General features: G+C 44.1%; 2 protein-coding genes and 1 long non-coding RNA gene across 7 annotated transcripts; 1 reads left to right on the top strand and 2 right to left on the bottom strand.

Moving 5' to 3' along the window:
- Positions 1 to 6,636: 6,636 nt before the first annotated feature.
- On the bottom strand, positions 6,637 to 7,914 carry LOC115410761 (uncharacterized). Its single transcript, XR_003934129.1, has 2 exons — positions 7,370 to 7,914; positions 6,637 to 7,339 (listed from the first exon to the last, which is right to left on the bottom strand). It is a non-coding gene; the product is annotated as an uncharacterized LOC115410761 (long non-coding RNA).
- A 440-nt stretch (positions 7,915 to 8,354) lies between these two features.
- Positions 8,355 to 17,588, bottom strand: asb7 (ankyrin repeat and SOCS box containing 7). 3 transcript variants are annotated; one of them, XM_030122311.1, is made up of 6 exons: positions 16,904 to 17,588; positions 16,303 to 16,322; positions 16,116 to 16,188; positions 15,132 to 15,343; positions 13,114 to 13,719; positions 8,355 to 9,907 (listed from the first exon to the last, which is right to left on the bottom strand). In XM_030122311.1, exons 3-6 carry the CDS (start codon positions 16,142 to 16,144, stop codon positions 9,768 to 9,770), a joined length of 987 nt encoding a protein of 328 aa, XP_029978171.1. In that variant the 5' UTR covers positions 16,145 to 16,188; positions 16,303 to 16,322; positions 16,904 to 17,588; the 3' UTR covers positions 8,355 to 9,767. The 3 variants fall into 3 exon arrangements, 2 of the variants coding, with proteins under 2 accessions (XP_029978171.1, XP_029978163.1); XR_003934111.1 differs by lacking the exons at positions 16,303 to 16,322; positions 16,904 to 17,588 and having other exon boundaries at positions 8,355 to 9,182; positions 9,214 to 9,907; positions 16,116 to 16,296; XM_030122303.1 differs by lacking the exon at positions 16,303 to 16,322 and having other exon boundaries at positions 16,904 to 17,587.
- Positions 17,589 to 18,602: 1,014 nt separating this feature from the next.
- lins1 (lines homolog 1) lies at positions 18,603 to 23,446 on the top strand. 3 transcript variants are annotated; one of them, XM_030122023.1, is made up of 7 exons: positions 18,603 to 18,987; positions 19,092 to 19,181; positions 19,926 to 20,058; positions 20,196 to 20,281; positions 20,312 to 20,747; positions 21,759 to 21,930; positions 22,149 to 23,446. In XM_030122023.1, exons 1-7 carry the CDS (start codon positions 18,667 to 18,669, stop codon positions 22,852 to 22,854), a joined length of 1,944 nt encoding a protein of 647 aa, XP_029977883.1. In that variant the 5' UTR covers positions 18,603 to 18,666; the 3' UTR covers positions 22,855 to 23,446. The 3 variants fall into 3 exon arrangements, 2 of the variants coding, with proteins under 2 accessions (XP_029977883.1, XP_029977876.1); XR_003934089.1 differs by having other exon boundaries at positions 18,604 to 18,987; positions 20,196 to 20,747; positions 22,149 to 22,910; positions 22,996 to 23,446; XM_030122016.1 differs by having other exon boundaries at positions 18,605 to 18,987; positions 20,196 to 20,747.
- The last annotated feature ends 1,390 nt before the right edge of the window (positions 23,447 to 24,836 follow it).

Raw genomic sequence — 24,836 nt, 5'->3', positions numbered from 1 at the left:
TTCCTCAGTAACAGTAAAATAGAACCAACAGAACACATGGAGTTCCTCAGTAACAGTAGAGAAGAACCAACAGAACATATGGGCTTCCTCAGTAACAGTAAAATAGAACCAACAGAACACATGGGGTTCCTCAGTAACAGTAGAGAAGAACCAACAGAACACATGGAGTTCCTCAGTAACAGTAAAATAGAACCAACAGAACATATGGGGTTCCTCAGTAACAGTAGAAAAGAACCAACAGAACACGTGGGGTTCCTCAGTAACAGTAGAAAAGAACCAACAGAACACATGGGTTTCCTCAGTAACAGCAGAAAAGAATCAACAGAACATATGGGGTTCCTCAGTAACAGTAAAATAGAACCAACAGAACACATGGGGTTCCTCAGTAACAGTAGAAAAGAACCAACAGAACACGTGGGGTTCCTCAGTAACAGTAGAAACGAACCAACAGAACACATGGGGTTCCCCAGTAACAGTAGAAAAGAACCAACAGAACACATGGGGTTCCCCAGTAACAGTAGAAAAGAACCAACAGAACACATGGGGTTCCTCAGTAACAGTAGAAAAGAACCAACAGAACACGTGGGGTTCCTCAGTAACAGTAGAAACGAACCAACAGAACACATGGGGTTCCCCAGTAACAGTAGAAAAGAACCAACAGAACACATGGGGTTCCCCAGTAACAGTAGAAAAGAACCAACAGAACACGTGGGGTTCCTCAGTAACAGCAGAACGTCTGAGACTGGGTTCTTTCCCTGGTCAATGCAGATGTTCCTTCAGGACTCAGTGGAACATCAGGATCCAGTTTCTTCCTCTGAGTTTTGGTGTTCCACTGGTGTTTGTTGTCGTGGGTGTACTTTAACAGTGTTCTAATGGACCCAGGATGGGTTCTCCATCCACTGGGGAGTCGGTTTGAGTTGAAGCAGTCATTCGAGCTCCTCATGGTGGAGAAAGGACTCATGTGTGTCAACCCCCTGAGAGAACACTGAAGGTTGGGAATTCCTTTACAGAAACTTAATCCTCCACCTTCAAACACAAGAATGGAGCGTTTCAGACGTTCCAGAGGCAGGAGGACGACGGAGGAAAAGAACGAGCACGTTTGGCCCGGATCAGCTTTAATATGGACCCACAAGGAACAGAGGAAACTGGACTGGACCAGGAAACTGGACCGGATCTGTCCTAAACTGAACTGAATCTGTCTTACACTGGACCATATCAGGAAACTGGACCAGATCTGTCCTAATCTGGACTGGATCTGTCCTACATTGGACCATACCAGGAAACTGGACCGGATCTGTCCTACACTGGACTGTATTAGGAAACTGTACTGGGTCTGTCCTAAACTGGACTGCATCTGTTCTAAACTGGACCGGATTTGTCCTAAACAGGACTGGATCTGTCTTACACTGGACCAGATCTGTCCTAAACTGGACTGTATCAGGAAACTGGACTGTATCTGTTCTAAACTCGACCGGATCTGCCCTAAACTGGACCAGTTCTATCCTAAACAGGACTGGATCTGTCTTACTGTGGACCAGATCTGTCCTAAACTGGACTGGATCAGGAAACTGGACTGTATCTGTCCTAAAGTGGATTGGATCTGTCCTAAAGTGGACTGGATCTGTCCTAAAGTGGATTGGATCTGTCCTAAACTGGACCGGATCTGTCCTAAACAGGACCGGATCTGTCCTAAACTGGACTGAATCTGTCCTGCACTGGACCATATCAGGAAACTGGACCAGATCTGTCCTAAACTGGATGCTGGTGTCCCATTAAACAGACCAGAGGGCACTTTATATTGACTTTGTACATTAAACAAACATATGGATCAATGTTCTGCTTCAAGTCCAGGCTCTGAAATGTTCTCAGAGTCCGGCAAGAACAGTTTTACAGATGATTTCTGTGCACTCAATCTGTAGAACCCATTAGAATCCATCTGAACTCATTAGAACTGCCAAGACAAAAACACAACTACTGATAATAACCAACAGTGACTTCAGTCCAAAGTTACAACATGACACCAGAACCTGAAATATTGTGATGTGTTCGTTTCCTGTGACCCCTAACCCTGACCCTAACACTAACCCTGACGCTAACCCTAACCCTGATGCTAATCCTGACCCCTGACCTTAACCCTGATCCTAACCCTGACCCTGATCCTGACCTTAAACCTGACCCGTTTCACCAGGTGTTGGGGTATGGGACTCCTGTTTTTGGGGTCATGTTGCTTGGGGGCGGGCTTACGTCCTGCGTCACTGATGTGTTTGATGCGGTTCATGTGTCCATGCGGTGCTTGGCCCTTTCATATACAGTTGTCATGTTCCCAGGTCTCATCTGCACATGTGCAGAATCTGTCCAATGACCATTTGAACGAAATAGAACCAATGAACAGACTGGAATATATTCAGTAACAGTAAGTGCACATCCACTGTGTTCTGTCACTTTAGAACTTTAATCAAATGAAATATTTTGAACCAAGCAATCATATAGTCTGCCATAGAAACATTCAGCGTATGTCAAGTGTGAGTGTGTGTGTGTGTGGGGGGCTCTAACATGCACGGCTTCCTTTAATAGAACAACTATGTTTGTGATAAATACATTTAAAGTTTTGTTTATATTTGTGATCAATACATCTAAAGTTTTGTTTGTTTGTCATAAATACATTTGAAGTTTCATTTATGTTTGTGATAAATACATTTAAAGTTTCGTTATGTTTGTGATAAATACATTTAAAGTTTTGTTTGTTTGTGATAAATACATTTAAAGTTTTGTTTATATTTGTGATAAATACATTTAAAGTTTTGTTTTGCCTAGTGGGTAAAAAAAAATACACACTGTCCTTGTAAATGGATTGTTGGTGAAAACATGATTAAACTCAGACTGTATGAAAGCTGTTCATTTATGTTCTGTAGAACAGATGTGACGTCTGCTTTAAATTTAAAGTAAGTCATTTTCAGAAAAGTTCTTCTAAGACCTGTGTGTTGGATGCAGGAACATCTGATCTACAAGCTCTTAGTATGTTCACATATGGAAAGACCCTGGAACCTACAGGAACCTATGGGGGTTGATTTCATACGTGGAAATTGAAATCACCAGTTCTTTGTCTGACCTGCTGTCAGAATGCCCTGTAGAATACGTTTGGATTAGAATGTTCTGACCTGTGTTTGTAACGTTCTAATGTTCTAACCTGTGTTTGTAACGTTCTAATGTTTTCAACCATACCCAACCTGCTGTGCTGCAATGGTGGTTTGAGGAGCGTAGGGTTAATGTTCTGTGGTGTGTCCCTGTTAAACAAGAAAAGCACCTGGAGAGCGCAGACCTCCGCCAGGACAGATCTGCCTCCCGTGTGTGTTTGTTTGTTTATTAGCAAGATAACTCAAAAAGTTATGGATGGATTTTCATGAAATTTTCAGGAAGGGTTAGAGTTAGGGTTAGGGTGAGCCCCCCACCCCACCCCCGATCACCACCAAAATGTAATTATTTCTTCCTTGTGCCAGTATCAACATTTCCTGAAAATTTCATGAAAATCCGTCCATAACTTTTTGAGTTATCTTGCTAACAAACAAACAAACAAACACACACGCATGCACGCACACATGCACGCACACAAAGCAAAGCGATCACAATACCTCCTGGCGGAGGTAATGAAGCTATACATCAGTGAATGAGCTCATTAGACTCAGGAAGTCCATTCAGAGTGAAGCAGGTCCACTCATGGTTCTGGTTCCTCGTCTTTATGTCAGTGCTGTTGTTCTAAACTCTTACAGTTTGTGAATAAAGACAATAAATACTCAACGTGGGTCTGGAACAAAACACTTCTCCACTGAACTGAGGCTGCTTTCATGGATAAGAGCCTTTCAGGGGTCAGGAGGACGTCCTAGAACTGAGCCAAAAGGACAATCTTAGAATAACTCAGATGAGACAGTCCTGGACACGGAACACAAAAAGAATGAACTCATGGACCATGTGCACTTTAACAGCTCAGAAAAACAAGGGAACTACCACTGATGTGTCCCATTGTGTCGGATAAGACCTCCACCACATGGACAGAGGGACCGTCTCAGACGTCACATGGACAGAGGGACCGTCTCAGACGTCCACCACATGGACAGAGGGATCGTCTCAGACGTCCACGACATGGACAGAGGGACCATCTCAGACGTCCACCACATGGACAGAGGGACCGTCTCTGACGTCCAGTGTCCACTTTGTAACACTGACATGCCAATGTTTGGTGTTGAACACTGAGGTGGACTGAGCCCAGTCGACCCACGTTGACCTCTGGGATGTCGTTGTTATAGGAGGAAACACTTGACATGTGGGAGGAGTTTAACTACTTCTGTCTAATGACCATTTGACCGTTGAACCCACTGATTCACCCCACATCTGACCTCAGGGTCACAGCTGTGACTGAAGATGGATTCAGTTCATTTTTTTAAGAACATCCTCATCACAGCCTATTAAAGGACAGAAGCGGGACAGCACGGACACAGTTTGGAGACAGAAGCCAGGAACTCCTGCTCCAGCAACTGCTTGGCTCTGCCATGTTTCAGCGCTCTGTGTTTCAGTGTTCCATGTTTCAGCGCTCTGTGTTTCAGTGTTCCGTGTTTCAGCGTCCCTCGTTTCAGTGTTCCACGTTTCAGCGCTCCGTGTTTCAGCGTTCCGTATTTCAATGTTTCGCGTTTCACTGTTCCGTGCGTCTGGAAATAGGGGGGATCTTTCACCACTAAATGAAGTCTTGATAAAACCGTGCAGCTGTTATGGTGATGGGGGGGGGGGGGGGTGCCTTCAAAAAGAGGTCTTTTGTTGGTGTGTGTGTGGGGTGGCACGGTGGCTGAGGGCGGAGCCACCAACCGCGGTAACAGCTGGTCTCCTGGACTCAGATTAAATAGAGTCTGTTATGGACGGACATGGACGACGGGACTGGAATGTCCCTTCATGTCCTGATGAACCAGGACATTTCATTCATGTCACATCTGCTCCAACCTGCTGAACTGAAGCATCTGAAACATCAGAACATAGAACCCAGTGACACTGGCTTTATCTATTCTACACTGACTCTGTTTAATAGTCAGGTGGTTCAGTGAAATTAGATAAAAACACCATTTTTGACAAAATGTTTCTTTTGGGTTTATGAAATAATCTGAACCCAGGAGCAGCAGGACACGGTTCTGTCCAATACGAACTTCAACATACTGTATTCAACAACAATGATAGAAGTAGAAGAAAGGTTGGCATTTTGTGAACAACCATATATATATATATATATATATATGTCACAGTAGAGATTGAAATCCAGTAGGATTCGTAATCCTACTAGGACAGATAGGAATTTGAGTTTGTCCTAGGACAAACTGAAATCCTACAAGTAATTAGGATCTGAAGATTGGAATTCCAATCTGTCCTAGGAGAATTTGTAAGAATATTGTTGTTTCTTTTACTTTTAACCCTACCATCTAGACCAGGGGGCAGCAAAATGCCAATGCCAACTTTAACATCATACATTTTCTGAATGGCTTGGCAACAATTACATAATAATAAAATTGTATGTTGCCATGGCAACGGGTTGTTTACAGGTACGTTTTTCAAATTCTACCGATTTCTGAATACAAATGTGTCTCATTTACATACCAATGACAGTTACAAACGGCCATTGAATAAGGTTGGACCAGATAGGACGGCTGGCATCCTGGTTACAATGTGTATTGACCTAAGGGCCATATACTGTATCTAAGATATGAAAATAATTCAGCTGGAATAGTGATGGCGAAATCGTCCGACAGACTGAAATTCCAATCTTCAGATCCCACTTCCAAATAGAATTACAATCTGTCCTAGTAGGATTGTAAATTCTCCTAGGACAGATTGGAATTCCAATCTTCAGATCCTAATTACTTGTAGGATTTCAGTTTGTCCTAGGACAAACTAAAATTTCAATCTGTCCTAGTAGGATTTGTAATAGATAGGACAGATAGGACAGATATTGTGACAGATAGGAATTTGAGAAATTTGAGAAATTCCTATCTGTCCTAGTAGGATTACGAATCCTACTGGATTTCAATCTCTACTGTGACATATACATATATGTGTGTGTGTGTGTGTAGTTGAGTAAATCTGTGGTGGGCTCCTGGGCTCAAATCCTTCATTAGAACCTGAAGTACCTCCTGCTCAGTCTGATGCTGTTCTCCACCTGTTAACGGTACGTCTGAATAAGAGCACCAAACCACTGCACTAAAAGCTTCAGTTTTAGATTTTATGGATGACTTTGAAAGCTGATGGTGACCTTTGACCCCAGATGACTCAGTCTCCTTGAAGGTTGTTGTATGCATTATTATAACAGATGGATGTGATTCACTAAAAGAATCATATAAACATTATTTAAAAAAATGAGTCCATTTATGGGAGGTCAAAAAACAACCAATGAACAGAAAACAAACATTAGATGAACACGTGAAGACCACCAAGACTGACCTCACAGGACCATTTGGATCCAGGACTATTCTGACCCAGGACCATTCTGATCCAGGCCTGTTCTGACTTAGATATTATAGGAGACGTCTTTAGTCCACGTCCTGGATGGACACATCTCTGTCTGACAGTAGAAGAACAAAGGCTCAAACAGCAGCTCCTCTCATCTACACTCCAAACCAGACAGTTTATTTCCAAAAGGTTTTCAAATGAGAAATTCACAGTATAAGTCAAATGGTTCTTTAGAACAGAATTCAACACATGTTCAGTCGCGCTCACAGTCACACAAAGACACAAACCAATCAGATACAAGACGTTCCAACCGTTAAATACAAGAACAGAAATCAGAGTTCAATTTTCTACAAAAATATCCTGTGGTTTATGTAACACATTTAAAACGACTGGAGGTTCCACGGACGCCATGACGACGTCTGTGCCTGGTTCAGAAACACAGACTGTAGAACCAGAGTCTGTAGAACAACAGACTGTAGAACCAGAGCCTGTACAACCACAGACTGTAGAACCACAGTCTGTAGGACCACAGACTGTAGAACAACAGACTGTAAGACCACAGACTGTAGAACCAGAGCCTGTAGAACAACAGACTATAGAACCAGAGCCTGCAGAACCAGACTGTAGAACCAGAGCCTGTAGAACCACAGACTATAGAACCAGAGCCTGCAGAACCAGACTGTAGAACCAGAGCCTGTAGAACCACATAATGTAGAAGCAGAGCCTGTAGAACCACAGACTGTAGAACCACAGGCTATAGAAGCAGAGCCTGTAGGACCACAGATTGTAGAACCACAGACTGTTGAACCGAAGCCTGTGGAACCACAGACTGTAGAACCAGAGCCTGTAGAACCACAGACTATAGAACCACAGCTGTAGAACCTCAGACTGTAGAACCAGAGCCTGTAGAACCACAGACTATAGAACCACAGACTGTAGAGGCAGAGCCTGTAGGACCACAGACTGTAGAACCACAGACTGTAGAACCAGAGCCTGTAGAACCACAAACTATAGAACCACAGATTGTAGAACCAGAGCCTGTAGAACCAAAGACTATAGAACCACAGACTATAGAACCATAGACTGTAGAACCAGAGCCTGTAGAACGACAGACTATAGAACCACAGACTGTAGGACCACAGACTGTAGAACCAGAGCCTGTAGAACCACAGACTGTAGAATCAGAGCCTGTAGAACCACAGACTGTAGAACCAGAGCCTGTAGAACCACAGACACTCCTGAGGTATAAGTGGGTGCTGATCTATTCACACTAGTGATTCATCTCTCATTTGCATCTTCAGGCTCAGGTTGGGGTCCAGGTGGAGTTGGGTTGGTTTGGGGTTCGGGGTCTGGTTTGGGGTTTGGAGTCTGGGTTAGGGTTCGTGGTCTGGGTTGGGGTTCGGGGTCTGGGTTCATGGTCTGGGTTGGGGTTCATGTGGGTATGGGTTCAGGTGGGTTTGGGTTCAGGGTCTGTGTTGGGGTTCATGGTCTGGGTTTGGGTTCAGGTGGGTTGTGGTTCATGGTGGGTCTGGGTTTTGGTACAGGTGGGTTTGGGTTCATGGTCTGGATTGGGGTTCATGGTCTGGGTTTGGGTTCAGGTGGGTTTGGGTTTAGGTGGGTTGGGGTTCATGGTGGGTCTGGGTTTGGGTTCAGGTGGGTCTTGGTTCAGGTGGGTTTGGGTTCATGGTCTGGGTTGGGGTTCAGTACCATCTGTATTCATTCATTATATGAATCAGATGATGTTTAAGTGTAAATATGGGACAGACCTTAAACTTACTTGATGATTATTTTCAGATTTTTATGATCAGGCCTCGACCTCGTCATCCACTGATCTCACCTGGAAACCCCATGTGTGGAAATGCAGGTTACTTCTGACACTGGCGGTTTTAAATAAAGTTTATGACGTTAAATAGTTAAACCCAATAAAAATAGCAAAGACACTTTTACAAATGAGGGAACTGTGAGCTAATCACAGCTAACAATAACTCACAGGCTAACAATAGCTAACAGGCTATCCAACATTAGCTAACAGGCTATCCAACATTAGCTAACAGGCTAACCACTTGTTGACAGTTCATTCTGATATATGGACGTTCAACAAACATCAGGTTGTTTTGAGAAAACGTCTGCTGCTGTAGATCCAGAATTTATTGATTATTTGTATTTGTATTTCATTTCAACTCTTCCAATGTATGGTTGTGTTTCAATCGGCTCCACATAGTCCTGTTCAGAACAACTAGTGACAGGAAGTATCCACATTTTCATCACAGATGGAGTTTCAGGTCCAGACCAGGTCACATGTGTCCATCAGTGATGATGTCATCAGCAACAGAAAGTACCTGGCATAGTACTGTGCGTGTACTGTGTGTACTTTGTGTGTACTGTGTGTGGACTGTGAATGCTGTGTGTATACAGTCTGTGTACTGTGTGTACTTTGTGTGGACTGTGTGTGTACTGTGTGTGCTGTGTGTGTACAGTGTGTGTACTCTCCTGTCGTCTTTGTTGGATCACATGCGTCTGTGGATAGAATTTGATTGATTGTATTTGGAGGAATCTGTTGTTGGTTTTTGTTCCTATTTTACCTGATAGAGCTTGTTAAATATGCAGGATACACCCCCATTGTTGACCCCACCTACCCAGCTCTAATTGGTCCAGATGAGAGGTGACCACCAGGTGGTTCAGACAAAACAGGAGAATCAAACCTTCACTCTTTAATGGTCCATGAAGGACAACTGACCTTCAGCCATAACAGAAGACCATGTGTTTGAGGCTTTGATGGTCTTAGGGTGACTCTAACCCCAGACCCTAACTCCAGACCCTAGATTGAGTAAGGGTTAGGGTCTAGGTCTAGGTTTAGGGTGACCCGGAGTTCCATTAGTTACATTCAGTGAATAATCCTGATCTGATCATATATTACAGAGGATGATTGAACCCAATTAGAATATGCACTTGATGACACAGTAAGGATTAACATCATGCACATTTTAATTGGTAACAATAATAATAATAATAATAATAATAATAATAATAATAATAATAATAATGCTAAGTGTTATAACAATGGCATCTGCAGTTCACAAAAAGCAGAAATCACAATGACAGTCCTTTTCCATCCGTTTGTAAAAAATGCTGAAGGACAAAGAATATTTTAATGTGCTGAATGAGACACATACCAGGGACTGACCATCCCATAATAACATGTAGAGCATTGTTCAGGGGAAGGACTTAAGTGATTGCATAGTCTTAAACTGTACCAGAGTTTTCAGATGTCCTCATCCTCGCTGTGTTTACAAGTTATCAAACTTGTGCTTTAAATAGTCCTTCATTACCTTCGCAATCGGTAGATCTTCCAGAAATTTCAAACTTTGAAGTCCAATGCAATGACGGATTTTTATCCGACACAAGTCCTGGAGACTCCTGGGTTGTCCTGAAACAGAGACTAGAGTTAGACCCAGGCCAAAACCACATCCTAAAATCCTGAAACAGAGACTAGAGTTAGACCCAGGCCAAAACCACATCCTGAAACAGAGACTAGAGTTAGACCCAGGCCAAAACCACATCCTAAAACAGAGACTAGAGTTAGACCCAGGCCAAAACCACGTCCTAAAACAGAGACTAGAGTTAGACCCAGGCCAAAACCACGTCCTAAAACAGAGACTACAGTTAGACCCAGGGCAAAACCACTTCCTAAAACAGACTAGAGTTAGACCCAGGCCAAAACCACATCCTAAAACAGAGACTAGAGTTAGACCCAGGCCAAAACCACATCCTAAAACAGACTACAGTTAGACCCAGGCCAAAACCACATCCTAAAACAGAGACTAGAGTTAGACCCAGGCCAAAACCATATCCTAAAACAGAGACTAGAGTTAGACCCAGGCCAAAACCATATCCTAAAACAGAGACTAGAGTTAGACCCAGGCCAAAACCACATCCTAAAACAGAGACTAGAGTTAGACCCAGGCCAAAACCACATCCTTTATGAGTTTACATTTGGTTGCGTTTCCTCATATGAGGAAGAAAACATCAGTAGGTCGTGAATGCAAGTTGACAGTTGTTAAATAAACTAAATAAACCCTGGTGACGGTTGACCACTGTGGGCGGAACCTGCTGTGGGCGGAGCCCACCTTGGTCCAGCGTCAGATCACATATGAGACGCTCCATGTGACAGTCGTACTGATGGTGAATCTGTGTGAATTCGCGGCTGTTTTAAGACACGAGAAAAACCCGAGGGAACAACAGTGATATGTATGTGGCAGATCCAGGGGGCGTGGCCATGTGGGTGGAGCCTCTGACGGCAGATGAGTTAATCCACGGGGCTGAGTGTCATTGATAACCCGCAGATACTTGATCTGCCTGTGAGTCTGTGAAAGGACTGGTTCAGCGCTTTGATACGGTTGATATCAAAGTTCAGAGGCCACGGTAGGAATGTGCACATTGTTCTGTAAATCCGAACGCTTCAGGTAATGTGATGTGGAATTGTTCTGGGACTGAACACTGGTCATTAGAACCTCCGCTTGGCAGCCAGCCCTCTTTCATTCTCCACTTCTTCTACCTCTCAACTTACAATAAAAGGCCTTATCGCTTTTTGTCCTAAACTTGGAATCCCTTTCATGCGTGGCCGGTTGGAGCTGGAACCGAGCAGGAACATCCAATATGTACACACCAGGTGTGTGTGTGTGTGTGTGTGTGTGAGTGAGTGAGAGAGTGAGAGAAAGAGAGAAGGAACATCCAATATCTACCACACACACACACACACACCAGGTGTGTGTGTGTGTGTGTGTGTGTGTGTGTGGGAGAGAGAGAGAGAGAGAGAGACACAGAGAGAGAGACAAAGAAAGAGAGTGTGTGTGTGTGTGTGTGTGTGTGTGTAGCTTTGACCTGAGTTCACACATTTTTACAGACACACATGGTTCATGTCCATTTGTCCAGTAAAGTCCAAACATATTCAACTTCTCATTAGTTTCGTGAGGTTAGGAACAGGGTTAAGAACAGGGTTAGGGTTAGGAACAGGGTTAGGAACAGGGCTAGAAACAGGGTTAAGAACAGAGTTAGGAACAGGGTTAGGAACAAGGTCAGGGTTAGGGTTGTTGTTCTGATCCTGGTTTTAATCAGTGGTTCTTCAGCAGAGGAAAACCATCACACCGTCCAAACATAAGGAATAAAGTGGGTCAGAGCAGTTGAAGACCAAGAGTCCAAACTGTACTTCATGAATCCAACACAGACAGAACAAAAAAAGGTGAAAAGGATGTGAATGTGTGGAGGGTTAGGGTTTATACTGGTTTAGGGTTTACAGTCCATGGTATAAAATCAGTCTGCTGCTCCAACAGTCATGTCATTTATTGGGCTTAAAGACTTGACTGAATGTCATCAGAATCTTTCATAAAAGCATCTCTAATCTATTAATTATTCATATCTACAATATTTTATTCCAAAATGAAAATTTTAATCAACATGTCAGGACTTGGACAAAAAATGACATAAATGACATTCCTTCACATCCCCAAACCTCTTGGTAGTTGAACTGAATTTACCGACTTTTACAGACTGTTTTAATGACAGGAATCAGATTGATTATCACTAAGAACAGATCCTGATCAGTATGTGATTGGAAGAATTAAGCCCTTCCTTTGGACCAATGGGACAGACGTGGACATAAGGGTAGGGCTGTATTACCCTGGGGTATGTGTCCTTGACAGTAGTGTCTATGCGGACGTGTGTCCCCTAAAGAACTGGGACACTGAGCCTGTTTACATCCACACCAACACTCTCATCATTATCCAATGTCTGGAGTAATCAGATTATCATTGATCATGTAAACAGTCTAATTCAGCTGGGGGAGGGGGGGAATGCCCCCCATGGGGAGGCATGGACACTATTCCCTGGGGGTTGCTAGCAACATCGTCGGGGGGCATTTAGAACGAGAAAGCTGAGGGGGGGGGGGGGCACTCAGGCACAAATGGGGTGCATTAGAAACTACTGTTGTACATCTCAACATTATACATCACTCGACCCCCCCCAATATATATGTAACAGAAGCACATACTCTACCCCCCACCCCACCCAAGTCACATATATTTTCAGGGATGGGGGGCGGCAGTAAGCTCATGGTGCTGTTAGTGGGGCTTTGTTAAAAAAAGGCTGAGAAACGCTGGTCTAATCTGATAAATTTAATCAGATCACAGCAGTAATCTGATTAGAATTAATCAGATTAACACACCTGGATTTGTCTTCAGTACTCCCATGTCTTCACACAGGTTAATCAGATTTTAGTTCTTTACATCTGAACATGTGTAAACAACTAAAATTGTAGAACACAGAAGTTACGTAGAAGTCAGTAATAGGAAGTTTGATTCTATTATTAATATGAACAAATGAACTCCGAAAGAAAACCGATAATGGAATGGAGTGTCTAAAGCAGGGTTTAAGATGAGCACAGATCTGAAGTTCATGTAGTTGTGTCAGATCTGACTATTACAATTATTTGAGTTTTATGGTCATGAGTTGGGGTCGGGGTCAGGGTTAGGATCGGGGTCGGGGTCGGGGTCTCCAGGGTCGGGGTTGAGGTCAAGGTCAGGATCAGGGTCGGCGTCACCAGGGTCGTGGTCGCTGCTGTGTGTTGGTGAATCTTACTTGTGACTTCCTGGAGGAAGTCCAGACACGGTCGGCTGATCCCAGACATACTGACGGACACGGACACCGGCGTCTGGCCCTCGTAGTTTCTGGTGTTGGTATCAGCTCCGTACGTGTAGAGCATCTGTGCACACAACACGTCGTCCCTGAGGGCGGACAGGTGCAGTGGCGTCTGTCCGTCCTCCAGGCGGCCCAGGTTGGTGTCCGCCCCCCTCTGCAGGAACATGCGACAGTACGAGTGGTTGCCTTTAATGACAGCGTAGCGCAGCAGGAAGCCATTCTGAATGTCTATGTTGGCGCTGTGGTCCAGGAGGATGCGCACGCAGCTGGAGCGCTCACGGATGATGGCGAGCTGGAGGGGCGTGGTCCCCTTGTCACTCAGTGGGTCCACCTCCGCCCTGAACTCCAGCAGCAGGCGTACAAACGAGTCCCGGCCATAGTGGGCAGCGACGTGCAGCGGCGTCCAGCCGTCGTTGCTCTTAGCGTTGATGATGTCACTGCGGAACTCCGACTCCAACATGAGGCGGGCAATACGCGCTCTGCCGTGCATGGCGGCGTAGTGAAGTGCTGTGAACCCACCGATGAAGTCCTTCACCGTTGGGTCGGCTGCACACGACACAAGAAGTCAGAGTCAGGGAGGTAACAGTACAAATACTATGACTGTACTTCAGAAATGTGTATTTTAGTTAGTACAGATGTTCACTGAGTACTTGAACTGTTTTTAACTGGACTAAGGGGGTCAGTCTGCCCTAGGGCAGACCCTAACCCTAACCCTGTGGATACAGGTGTAGTTTACCACCACCAGAGGGAGACTGTGAGAGAGAATGAATAATGGATCAGTAATGGAAAGCACTATAGAAATCTAATCCATTATTATTATTATTGAAGTCTGGTCTGAACACATGTGACTAAAGGACCTCTAACTCATCCCTGCATTAACATACACTGCCCCCTAGCTGTGAACACACACTATTACATGGATGGATGTGACCAGTAACAAACAGACCCCAGACCAGCACAAAACACACACACACACCACTGCTTTAACTACTTTTACTGCTGTAACCGGTTTAACTGCTACAGGTGTTTGGATGAAACTCATGTTTGATTATTTTACAAACTAATAAAATTTTGACTAAATTCCAGATAAAATAATAATGGCATTTGTTGATTAAATTATGTGAAAACTAGCTGATGTGTTTTATTGGTAGTGCTCCCAGCTGGGATGTTCTAGTCACTGTTCCAGGTAAACTAATGGTGTTTTTACACCAAATGGATCATGTGGATTTTAACAGCTGGAGTAAAAGGATTAAAACGACATATTCTGGAAAGTTTTATTTTCTTCTTTTGTCACTGACACATGAAATAAATATTATTATTATTATTATTATTATTATTATCATCATTATTACGCCCCCTATAGGTCAGGGGTTAAATAAATTCTGTATCAGTTCTGTTCTTGTTCCTGTATTCGTGTTAAATCATACTCTGCTGACTGGACCTACAGTGGTGACATGCAGGTACCAGTACCATGTACCAGTACTAGTACCATGTACCAGTACTAGTACAGGTACCAGTCTCATGGACCGGTACAAGTACCAAGGACCTGTACTGGTAACAGTCCCAGTCCCATGGACCACTACTAGTACCAAGGACCTGTACTAGCACCAGTACCAGTCATGTACTAGTACACAGACTGGTACAAGTCCTAGCAACAGTTCATCGTACTGGTACTAGTATCATGGACCCACACTAGTTCCACAGACCAGTACCAGTCCCAATACCATGGACTAGTACCAGTACCAGTCCTGTACTAGTACCAGTACCATGGACAAGTACTAGTACCACACACTGGTACCAGTTCATCATACTGGTATTAGCATCATGGACCCGTACTAGTACCACAGACCGGTACCAGTCCAAGTAGCAGAACCATGAACCGGAACTAGGACCATGGATCGGTACCAGTCCCACTGGTCCCCAGTACACGGGCTGACCCGACTTGATGGCGTTCTGACCTCCGTGCTCCAGGAAGACTCGGACACATCTCTCTTTGCCTTTGGCAGCAGAGAAGTGGAGCAGCGTCCATCCGTTAGCGTCACGGATCTTGGGCGAGTATCCCTGTTCCAACATCCTGCGGACAGTACAGACGTCGCCCGCCGCCACCGCCGCCTGGATCTGCAGCTCATCGTGAAGCTCCGGATTCCGTCTGCACTGATGGTTCAGCATCCTGTCAAACAGGAGAGTCCAGCTGAGGTTCTGTTACAGCCCAAAGACATCCATCGTTAATGACAGATGATGAAGATGATCATTGAACTCACATAAACACCACCTCAAACTCACACACACATAATCACTGTCTGATCTAAAGGAACCTCAGAGTATAATTATGAAGACCTCAGTCATGAAATGGAATAACTTAACATTTGAGCTAAAGTTTCTGTTAAAGTTGTGTTAAAGACCAGAACCCTTAAACCGGATCGGAACTGTTACATAAGACCAGAAACATTAAACATGACCGGAACCGTTAAACCGGATTGGAACCATTAAACGAGACCGGAACTGTTAAACTGGACCAGAACCATAAAACTGTGACTTTCTTAACGGATTTTTATATTATATATATATATATATATATATATATATATATATATATATATATATATATATATATATATATATATGTACACACACCCCATAAAAATTCTCTTTTAAGTGGACAACCATCTTATGTGTAAATGGTGTCTGAACTCTTTGTCTCATCATTGACCACTGTTCACTTTCTCGCAAAGTTCAGTCCTATGATTCCATGCACAACGAAGGGGTGGGATGTGGTCACTGTACATCTATAAGAAATGAAATGATAGCGGACGGTTGGCCGTCGGTAACCGTGGGTGACCATAGGTAACTGCGGGTAACTGTGGGTGACAGCCTATCTGTGGATTCAGCAGTGAAATCCCACAGATCACCATCACCAGGTTAAGGATGAAAACTGAATTTACCTTTTGACAAACTGAAGAGATGGACTCATATCTGAGCTCCAGATGCACAATCAGAAGGCCACAAGTATATCTCCTAAGATACAGAAAACATGTCCTAGTTAGAGCAGCTGGATCAGCTGGATCAGGTGGCGCAGCTGGAGCAGGTGGATCAGCCGGGGCAGGTGGAGCAGCTGGAAACAAGTCTAACCTTCTGTACAATGTCCAATACTGTGGGTGAAAAGGACACAAAGGAACTCATTAAACCAACACAAAAAATCAGATGCAGAATGAGACACGATCCATGGACTTTATAACAGACACAGAACAGGGTTACACTTGGCCTTAACCGGTGCAGGACCAAATGTTTCCAGTGTTAAATGCGTCCGGGTTAAAGTGGGCTAAGGTTAGCCTGACCTGACAGAATAAACAATCAGGAACAATGGACAATAGAGGCTTCATCTGCTAACACAACAAACAGAAAAAACAGACAGTTGACAGAATCGACCAGGACAGACCGTGTGGACAGACCTGTGGACGGACAGACAGACAGACGAACCTGGACCACGGACACAAACACCTGAAGAAAGGCAGAGTCCACTTCAGGATCAGTGTATGTTGATGAGAACGGATAAGCTAATGCTGTTAGCCACTCAGCTAGCTAACTTTGACCACTAGCATCCGGAGCTAACGTCTGCTGACTTTAAACTGAGGCCGAAGTGAAAGCATATGAACCCTGGAACACCGGCCCACATGACGGACTTTAACGCAGGGTTTGGACGCAGCTTTGACATCGGTAAACAAAGACTTACCGGAGACGCTGAAAGCTGAAGTTAGCCTTAAGCTTCGGGACCGGACGGAGTTGTCAAAGCTGCATGGTACCGGCCCGGTGGACCAGAACCCGGAACAGAACCCGGAACAGTACTGCGCGGTTATCTGCGAACTCAATACACAAGTTAGCGGACAAACCGAGCATTATTTCATCCAGAAACAGTGAATGTTCAGAGCAGTCTGAGTTGAAATACGTCAGTCAGAGGCGAACAGGAAAAACAAAGGCACTTCCGGTGGGTCTACAAAATAAAACCACGAAAACGAGTGGAAACACTTCAGAGACAAAACAGGAAAAACAAAGACCTTTCCGGTATGTCTACAAAATAAAAGCCAAAACGAGTGGAAATACGTCAGAGACAAAACCGGAAAAATACGGGCACTTCCGGTCAGGCTACAAAGTAAAAGCATGAAAACTATACTACTGCTAAAATAATGTTAAAATAAACTACTACTAAACTACTAATATTACCACTAAACTACTACTGAATAAATACTACCGCTAAACTAAACCACCACGACTAAAATAAGCTACTTCTATTAGGCTAATACTGCTGCTAAACTACTGAACTAAACTTCTAATAAACCACCACTAAACTACCATGGATAAACCACTATTAGACTAAACTGCAACGGCTACACCACTCCTAAACTACTAAATTGAAGCACTATTGCTAATTACGAATAATAAACAACAAACCATTACTAAACTGCCAGTAACTGCTACTGAATTACTCCTGAGCTACTAAACTGAGCAAGATGAATGAGAGAAAAACACAGACTATATCACGATAAATACATCAAATTATCATCATACATAATAAATAATCATAACAAATATATAAAATAATGAATAAATACAAAATAATAAAGAATTGCTCAACACAATGATGATTCTGAGTCTGGTTTATTCCAGCTCTATATGCAAAGTGTCATGAGATAACTTTTGTTATGATTTGGTGCTATATAAATAAAATTTGAATTGATTGATTAATTGACTGATTGATCATGCTGAGAGGTAATTGTGGATTTTATGCCTAATGATGTCAAAAAACTATAAAATACTGTAATGAATGCAGATCCGTAGGTTTTTGGACCAGATGCAACACAATGACAGTTATAGTGTGTTTTGTCACATGTATGACATTATGTAATGATTTACACTTTTACGATGTTTGTATCTTATGACTGAGGTTTCTCTATGTTTCACTGGGCTTTGTTGAGGTCAGCATATATAATGGGTCAACCTGGTGAACCCTAACACAAACCCTAACTCTAATTATTAGGAAATTAGAGTTAGGAAATTGAATTTACATGTGTGGTTCTTATGTATTTTACTCATAATTGATGACCCAGCCTCAGACAGTGGCAGACAGATGGGACAATAATTATAGAATGAGAATAATTCTCCGATTATAAGGTTAGTTTTATTTCTATTTTACCTTGTTTTCTTTCATAATGGTGACAAAAACATGAATTTTACTCTTGTAATAAAAAGTTTATTAAAATTTCGTTGTTTTTATGAACTTCTCTCTTATTTTTTAAGTGTGTTTAATTATGTTTTATGTTTTACTCTTTGTTCCTGCTTTTTGCTTGTTTGACATTCATTGTAAATAAAGCATTATTATTATTACTATTATTATTATTATTATCATTATTATAAAGCATTATTTTTAAAGGGGCACGGTACTTCCGTGTTACGTCACATGTCACATGACCGGTCTGATACGAAAGTCGAGGAGCCGTCATGGAGCCGTACGTAGAGCCACGCGCGGTGGAGGAGGAGGTGCCCTTTGACTGCGTGTCTCGTGCGTACAGGTGTGTTCTGAGCGGGTTGTGTCCCGGTCCACGCGCTGAGGATTTGGTGCATGTGATTCTTTCAGGAATGTGCGGAGCGTTTCCTGCGGATTGTTGCCATGGCGACGCAGTGGCGCTGAGCTGCGTGTGCGTGTCCCTGGTGGATCAGCTGGTGTCCGGTTCGACGCGTCCCGGAACGGATCCGTACTTCCGACAGTACGCAGAGCTGTGCGTAACGAAGCTTCGAGAACGTGACGTCATGACGCAGCTCGTGAGTAAAAACACAAAGCACATCCATCGACAGTATCAACGTGACCTGTGACCTATGACCTATGACCTGTCCACTGTCTGCTGAACGTCCTACCTGTTGGACAGGTGCAGCTGTTCCAGGCTGAGGACCAGATTGTTCGCCATGTGTCCGCAAAGACAGCGTCCACCTGTGTCCTGGACGAGCTCCGGACCACCGTGAGTCTGCGCACGACACAAGAAGACACTTATTGAGGATTCAAGAACTTTATTGTCATATTCACAGCAGTTCTGAGCAATGACATCCGTACTGTATGAGTTCCCTTCATAGGACTAATGTCAACAGTTAAAGTAGAATGCAAGAGCCAGGCTGTTACAGTGGTTTAATAGTGTTCCTTTAAACATGTATAACTGCACCTTTAAGTCACGCTGCTGATGACATCACCGCCACTTAGCTCTTAGACCAGCTGAAGCAGACTGATACGCCCAGTTGAGCTGAGAGTGAATCTTGTAACTTTGTTTTTTGCTTTTTTCAGTAAAGTTCTTTTTTGAATAGAGTTACTGCCTCAGAACATTCTTTTCATGTTTCACTTATAACCCAGCAGACTGTTAGTGATACTGTGGAGGACTGGGTGGACCAAAGAGAGCCGAAACATAAACTGAACCACAAAAAAAGGAAATAAACTGTACACTAAGCAAGGAACTTAAGTAAGTAAAACAAATGGTTCCAGGCACAACAAGCCCCGCCCCTCACACATATTGTAGCTTATTTAGTCATGGATCCAGCTGATGTCATCATTTCTATGCGTATGCTGATGTCATATCAACTGCCTTTATATATGTGACAAGTTTGAAGGAAGTCTCCTCAAGTGGACGTCTTTGTGGTGGCTCTGTCCTCCACCTGGACGTCTTCATGGAGACACCTAGCTCCTCTCTGATGGTCATGGGTCTTGTGTTTGTCAGGGGACACTCTGTCCTGTGTGGGTGGACAGGTGTGTACAGGTCTTCCTTTGCCCCGCCTCCTCTGCTGACCTGGATGCCTGCCTGTGGTCACTGACTGATGTGTTAAGAAGACTCCAGAGGGGACATCGTCCAGGTGAGACCAGGTCCTTCTGGACTCTAGTCCATTTCTTTTCACTGTGGTCTGGTTCTAAACCAGCATCTGTCCATCCACTGTGGACGTGTCCTTCTGGTTTTTATGGTGAATTAATTGTCCATTCTGATTTTCATCAGAGTTAACAGAGAAGCTTGTGGAGGCTTTTGACTCCAGTGTGTCTTCCCTGTGCTCATCATTCCTGGCTGATGGTCCCGAGGACAGTTCTCAGAGACCCATGGACTGGAGCAGCCACGGAACCATGTCCTGTCTGGTTCTGGACCTTCTAGAGGTCCTGTCTGCATCTGGGACAAGTCTGAGGAGTCAGCGGATCATCTCCACTCATTCCCCGGCGCTGCTGAGGATGCTCTGCTGCTCCAGGATGAACTATTTCACCAAAAAGCAGGTGGTTCTGCTGCTGAAGAGAGCACTTCTGGAGAACCTGGGGGAGGACTGGTCTGTAGGGGGCAGGGCCAGGTTTGAGCGCCACCATGCAGATCTGAATGAACTATCACACCACGTGTTACAAACCGCCACCCCTGATTGGTTCGGGCGTGTTGAGGTACAGCCAGCATCTTTCTTCGGAGGAACCAGTCGAGTCCGAGGTGGTGAAGAACCAGACGGGGTGATGCTCAGGTCCATCAGTCTGGTTCTGCTCAAGTCCATGGTTCTGCAGATCCAGGATGGACCAGGTACCAACTGGAGAAGGACCTGGCCTAATGTCAGTGGTTGATGCTGTTTCAGATGTCGCTGTGTGTTTTAATCTGTTTCTGTTGGTGTTTATCAGATTCTACAGTATTTAAAAGTCTTTTAGTTGTTCATCACATTATTTATGAATGAACAGATCAAAACAAACACATTTATTAAAAACCTTGAATAAAACACAACACATACTCTGACATTGGTGAAAACGAGTCTGATATGTTTGATATTCTGTTGAGACCGGAGAGGTTCTCCAGGAACCCCTTGTCCACACAAATGTAGATGTTACTAAACAGATACCTCACTACAGATACAGAGTTATTGATCCTCAGGGAAAGTTCCGTTTCTTAATCAGCTCTACAATGAAATGAAGGTGGATTCTTCAGACTGGGATGTTGTTCAGCCCAATACTAACTCTAAGTCCAACCCTAACCCCAAACCTAACCCTTACACTCACCCCTACACTAACTCCACTGTTCAAAGTGAGTCCATCTTTTCTCCAAAAACAGACAAAATATCTTTGTTTCTTTGTTTTATGTCAGAACACATAGATTTTCTGAAGTCTGGTTTGTTAATCCACATGGAAAATGAAGAGTTTCGGAACTGATGGTTCCACATCTACATCCATGTGTCTGTTGTTGGTTTCTGTAATGAACATGTACTGGTGAATGTCCATGGTAGGTCTGTAGGACACAGGGGTTCCTTTACAGAGGAACAGTCAGTTTATTACCTGATGGAGGTCATGGTATCAACGCTTAAGAAGTTCTAAACCAACACTTAATTTGACTTCCTGTCGTCAGGGAACGTCTGCTTCTGTAATATAATCAGGTGAAGGAGATGAGTTGAAGATGTTGGATGGAGATATTGAGTAAAATGTTCTGTGGTGAAGGAGTCAGGAGAAACATTTGTATTTACCCTCAACGGTTCTGAGGTTGAATATGCTGATCAGTGGTAATGATCCTGGATGTCCAGGTTCTGCTGATTGGTTCCTGTGTTTGCAGGTCTGGACTGGTCGTCATACCTGGACTCTCTCTGGAGTTTCTTGAGGCGTTTCAGTGTTCAGCTGATGGAGGCGACTCACCGCTGCTCTTGGTTTGCTCTGCTGTTTGGAGATCAGGATGACGACATGATGGAGGCCGCTAATGGTCTGCTCTGCATATTCCTCCGCCAAAGGTATGACACACCATGGAACCTTAGAACCCCTTCAGGTACCAGTTTACAGAAGTCAGACCACATCATTTCACTTTATAAAGGTTATATTCATCGTAGGGTTAGCACTTGTCTCAGTCCTCATGGAAAAAGTGACTGAATACAAATGGTGGTGCAGTTGTTGTTTGTTGTGTGATCGTTATTTGTTGTGCAATCATTGTTTGTGTTCTGCGACTCTGCAGGTCTGCCTCTCAGCCCGATGGTTCTTCGGTTCTGGACGAAGCCTGTTCCAGCGGCTGTAACCCTCACTGCATATTCCTGCTTCTGCTTCAGAGCGTGGCCTTCGACCACAGCGTTCTCCTTGACTTCCTAATCTCCACTGAGACCTGCTTCCTGGAGTACTTTGTGCACTACCTGAAGTTCCTGAGGACGGATGGGCAGGGCTTCACCTCGGCGTGCATCCGAATGTCAGCTCACCATTGTCCGCAGTTTCATCCCCCTCGCTCCTCCAGTGGTTCAGGTCTCCATGAGTCAAACCAACCCACTGCTTTGGTGTGTCCAGTGGGAGGAGCTGGTCTGACCATTGGTCTGTGTCTAGTGGACTATGATGGTTCAGATGAGTCTGATCCAGAGAACATGGACGTTTCAGAAAGTCTACTGACAACCAGGACATCTATGGACCAGCATGTGGAACAGAGTGAGTCATCAGACTCTATGGGACTGACTGAACCTGGGAAAGCAGCAGCAGAACCCCCAGCTGGTCCAAACCTGGAGCCGCTGCCTGGACCTCCATGGACCCAGACTACCCACAAAGCCATCCAGTGTCTGTCTGAGCTCAGGGCGCTGATGGTTAGACTGCACATGAAGAACCTGTTCCCTTACAACCCATCATCTCTGTTGAAACTGTTGGAACAAGTAGAGACAGATCTGACATCGTCCAGTAGATGACCAGAACCACATCCTGGACGTCGGGTCACCTGGTCCAGTGGGTTCCAGATCCTCAGTGAATCTAATGGAACCATCCAGGGCTAAAAGATGACGTCACAGTGCAGTTCTCTGAATGTCCACTAGAGGCTCCAGTTCGTCGTCTGACTTGTTATCACTTAAACCACATGACTCGGACTCTGAGCATCATCTTTGTCTTGTTTAATAAACACAGATCCCATTAATTTTCTTTATTTTGACTGAAAATTGTGAATGACAGTATATGAAACAGTGCTGTGACCGTGTGATCATCAGAATAATTGAATAATTACTGTAATTGACATTAAATCATCTGGGGGCGGTAGAATTATGTTCAGCAAACAATAGGGTGGGGTGAGGAGAAGTCCATAGTAGGAGGGGTCTAGTGGTGGGGGGTTTTCACCAGACCCCATGACCCTAGACCCGGGCCTCACTCTGACCAATCAGAGGCAGCTGTTTAATTCATAGGTGGGTGTGGACATGTGGCGAATCATGGGAAACTGAGTTCAAAGCACAAAGATGAACATCTACTATCAGACACAAAGAAAATAACCAAAATAGAAAATAACTGACCAATCACAGAATACAGGAAAAGGAAAAGTACAAATAATGGAGAAACTCCTCAAATGTACTTAAGTAAAGTAATGAGTATGAATGTGGAAAATGTAAAGTTTAGATATTTGGGACAAAATATAAACATAAATACTACTGCAAAATACTGATACTGGTACCTGTAGCCAAAGGTTGACTGTTGGGTTCTCTAATGACCCAAAGAACGAGGTCACAAGTACAAGTTGCTGAAATGACTTTCCTCCGCAGGGTGGGCGGGCTCAGCCTTAGAAATAGTGGGAGGAGCTCAGACATCTGGGAGGGACTTGGAGAAGAGCTGCTGCTCCTCCACGTCCAGAGGAGTCAATGGAGGTGGTTCATCTAGTGAGGACGCCACCCTGGGGAGGTGTTCTGGGGTGTGTCCAACAGGGGGGAGACCTCGATACTGACCCAGGACATGGTGGAGGGATTCTTTCTGTGGTCTGGGAACGCCTCAGGGTTCCCCCAAAAGAGCTGGTGGAAGTGTCTGGAGAGGGTTCTGTCTGCCCTCCCACCCCCGCAATCTGGACCTGGATAAGAAGAAGACGAGTACCAGGTTTAATCACTATAGAGTGGACTTTGAAGTCAGAGAAACTGGAAGTCAGACAGATAGTGGAGCTCATTAGCACCATGTACCAGATTCACACAGGTTTATGAGACTGTTCTCTAATGATGATCACTGTTCTTTGGAAAATATGTCATTTCAGTTTTTTATAGTGTGTATCAGATGATCTATAAGTCATTAAATGTGTTTAAATACTGCTGTTCCTGGTGTTTGGATCCTTTTAAAAAAGGACAACACAGAGAACTTCATATTCAGGAAACTGTAGGTTCTCTAATTTGGATCTCCAGTGTATGTTCAGTTTTAACCAGTGGTGTTTGAGGTCCTCTGATCTGGACCAGGGTCAGTGACTTCAGAGTCCATGGGTTTGTCCCTGATCCACCGTTAACATGAACAAACATGTGTCCACACCCACCGCCAGGTTTGAACTAATGATTAACATGAGCTGGAGGCTCAGGTTCAGCCTCAGTACAGGCATGGTTTATTCTGTTAGGGTAAGGGAACAACACCCTTAAACCTACCCTTAACCCTGACCTTAACCCTTAACCATACCCCTTAACCCTACCCCTTAACCCTTACCTTAACCCTAACCCTTAACCATGCCCCTTAACCATACCCCTTAACCCTAGCCCTTAACCCTAACCTCAACCCTAACCTTAATTCTAACCCTTAACCCTAACCTTAACCCTACCCCTTGACCCCAACCTTAATTCTAACCCTAACCTTAACCCTACCCCTTGACCCCAACCTTAATTCTAACCCTTAACTCTAAACTTAACCCTACCCTTTAACCCTAACCTTAATTCTAAACCTTTAC

The sequence above is a fragment of the Sphaeramia orbicularis genome, chromosome 3 (assembly GCF_902148855.1).
Source record: "Sphaeramia orbicularis chromosome 3, fSphaOr1.1, whole genome shotgun sequence".
NCBI classification, from domain to species: Eukaryota; Metazoa; Chordata; class Actinopteri; order Kurtiformes; family Apogonidae; genus Sphaeramia; species Sphaeramia orbicularis.
This window is presented reverse-complemented; position numbering and strand designations above follow the sequence as displayed.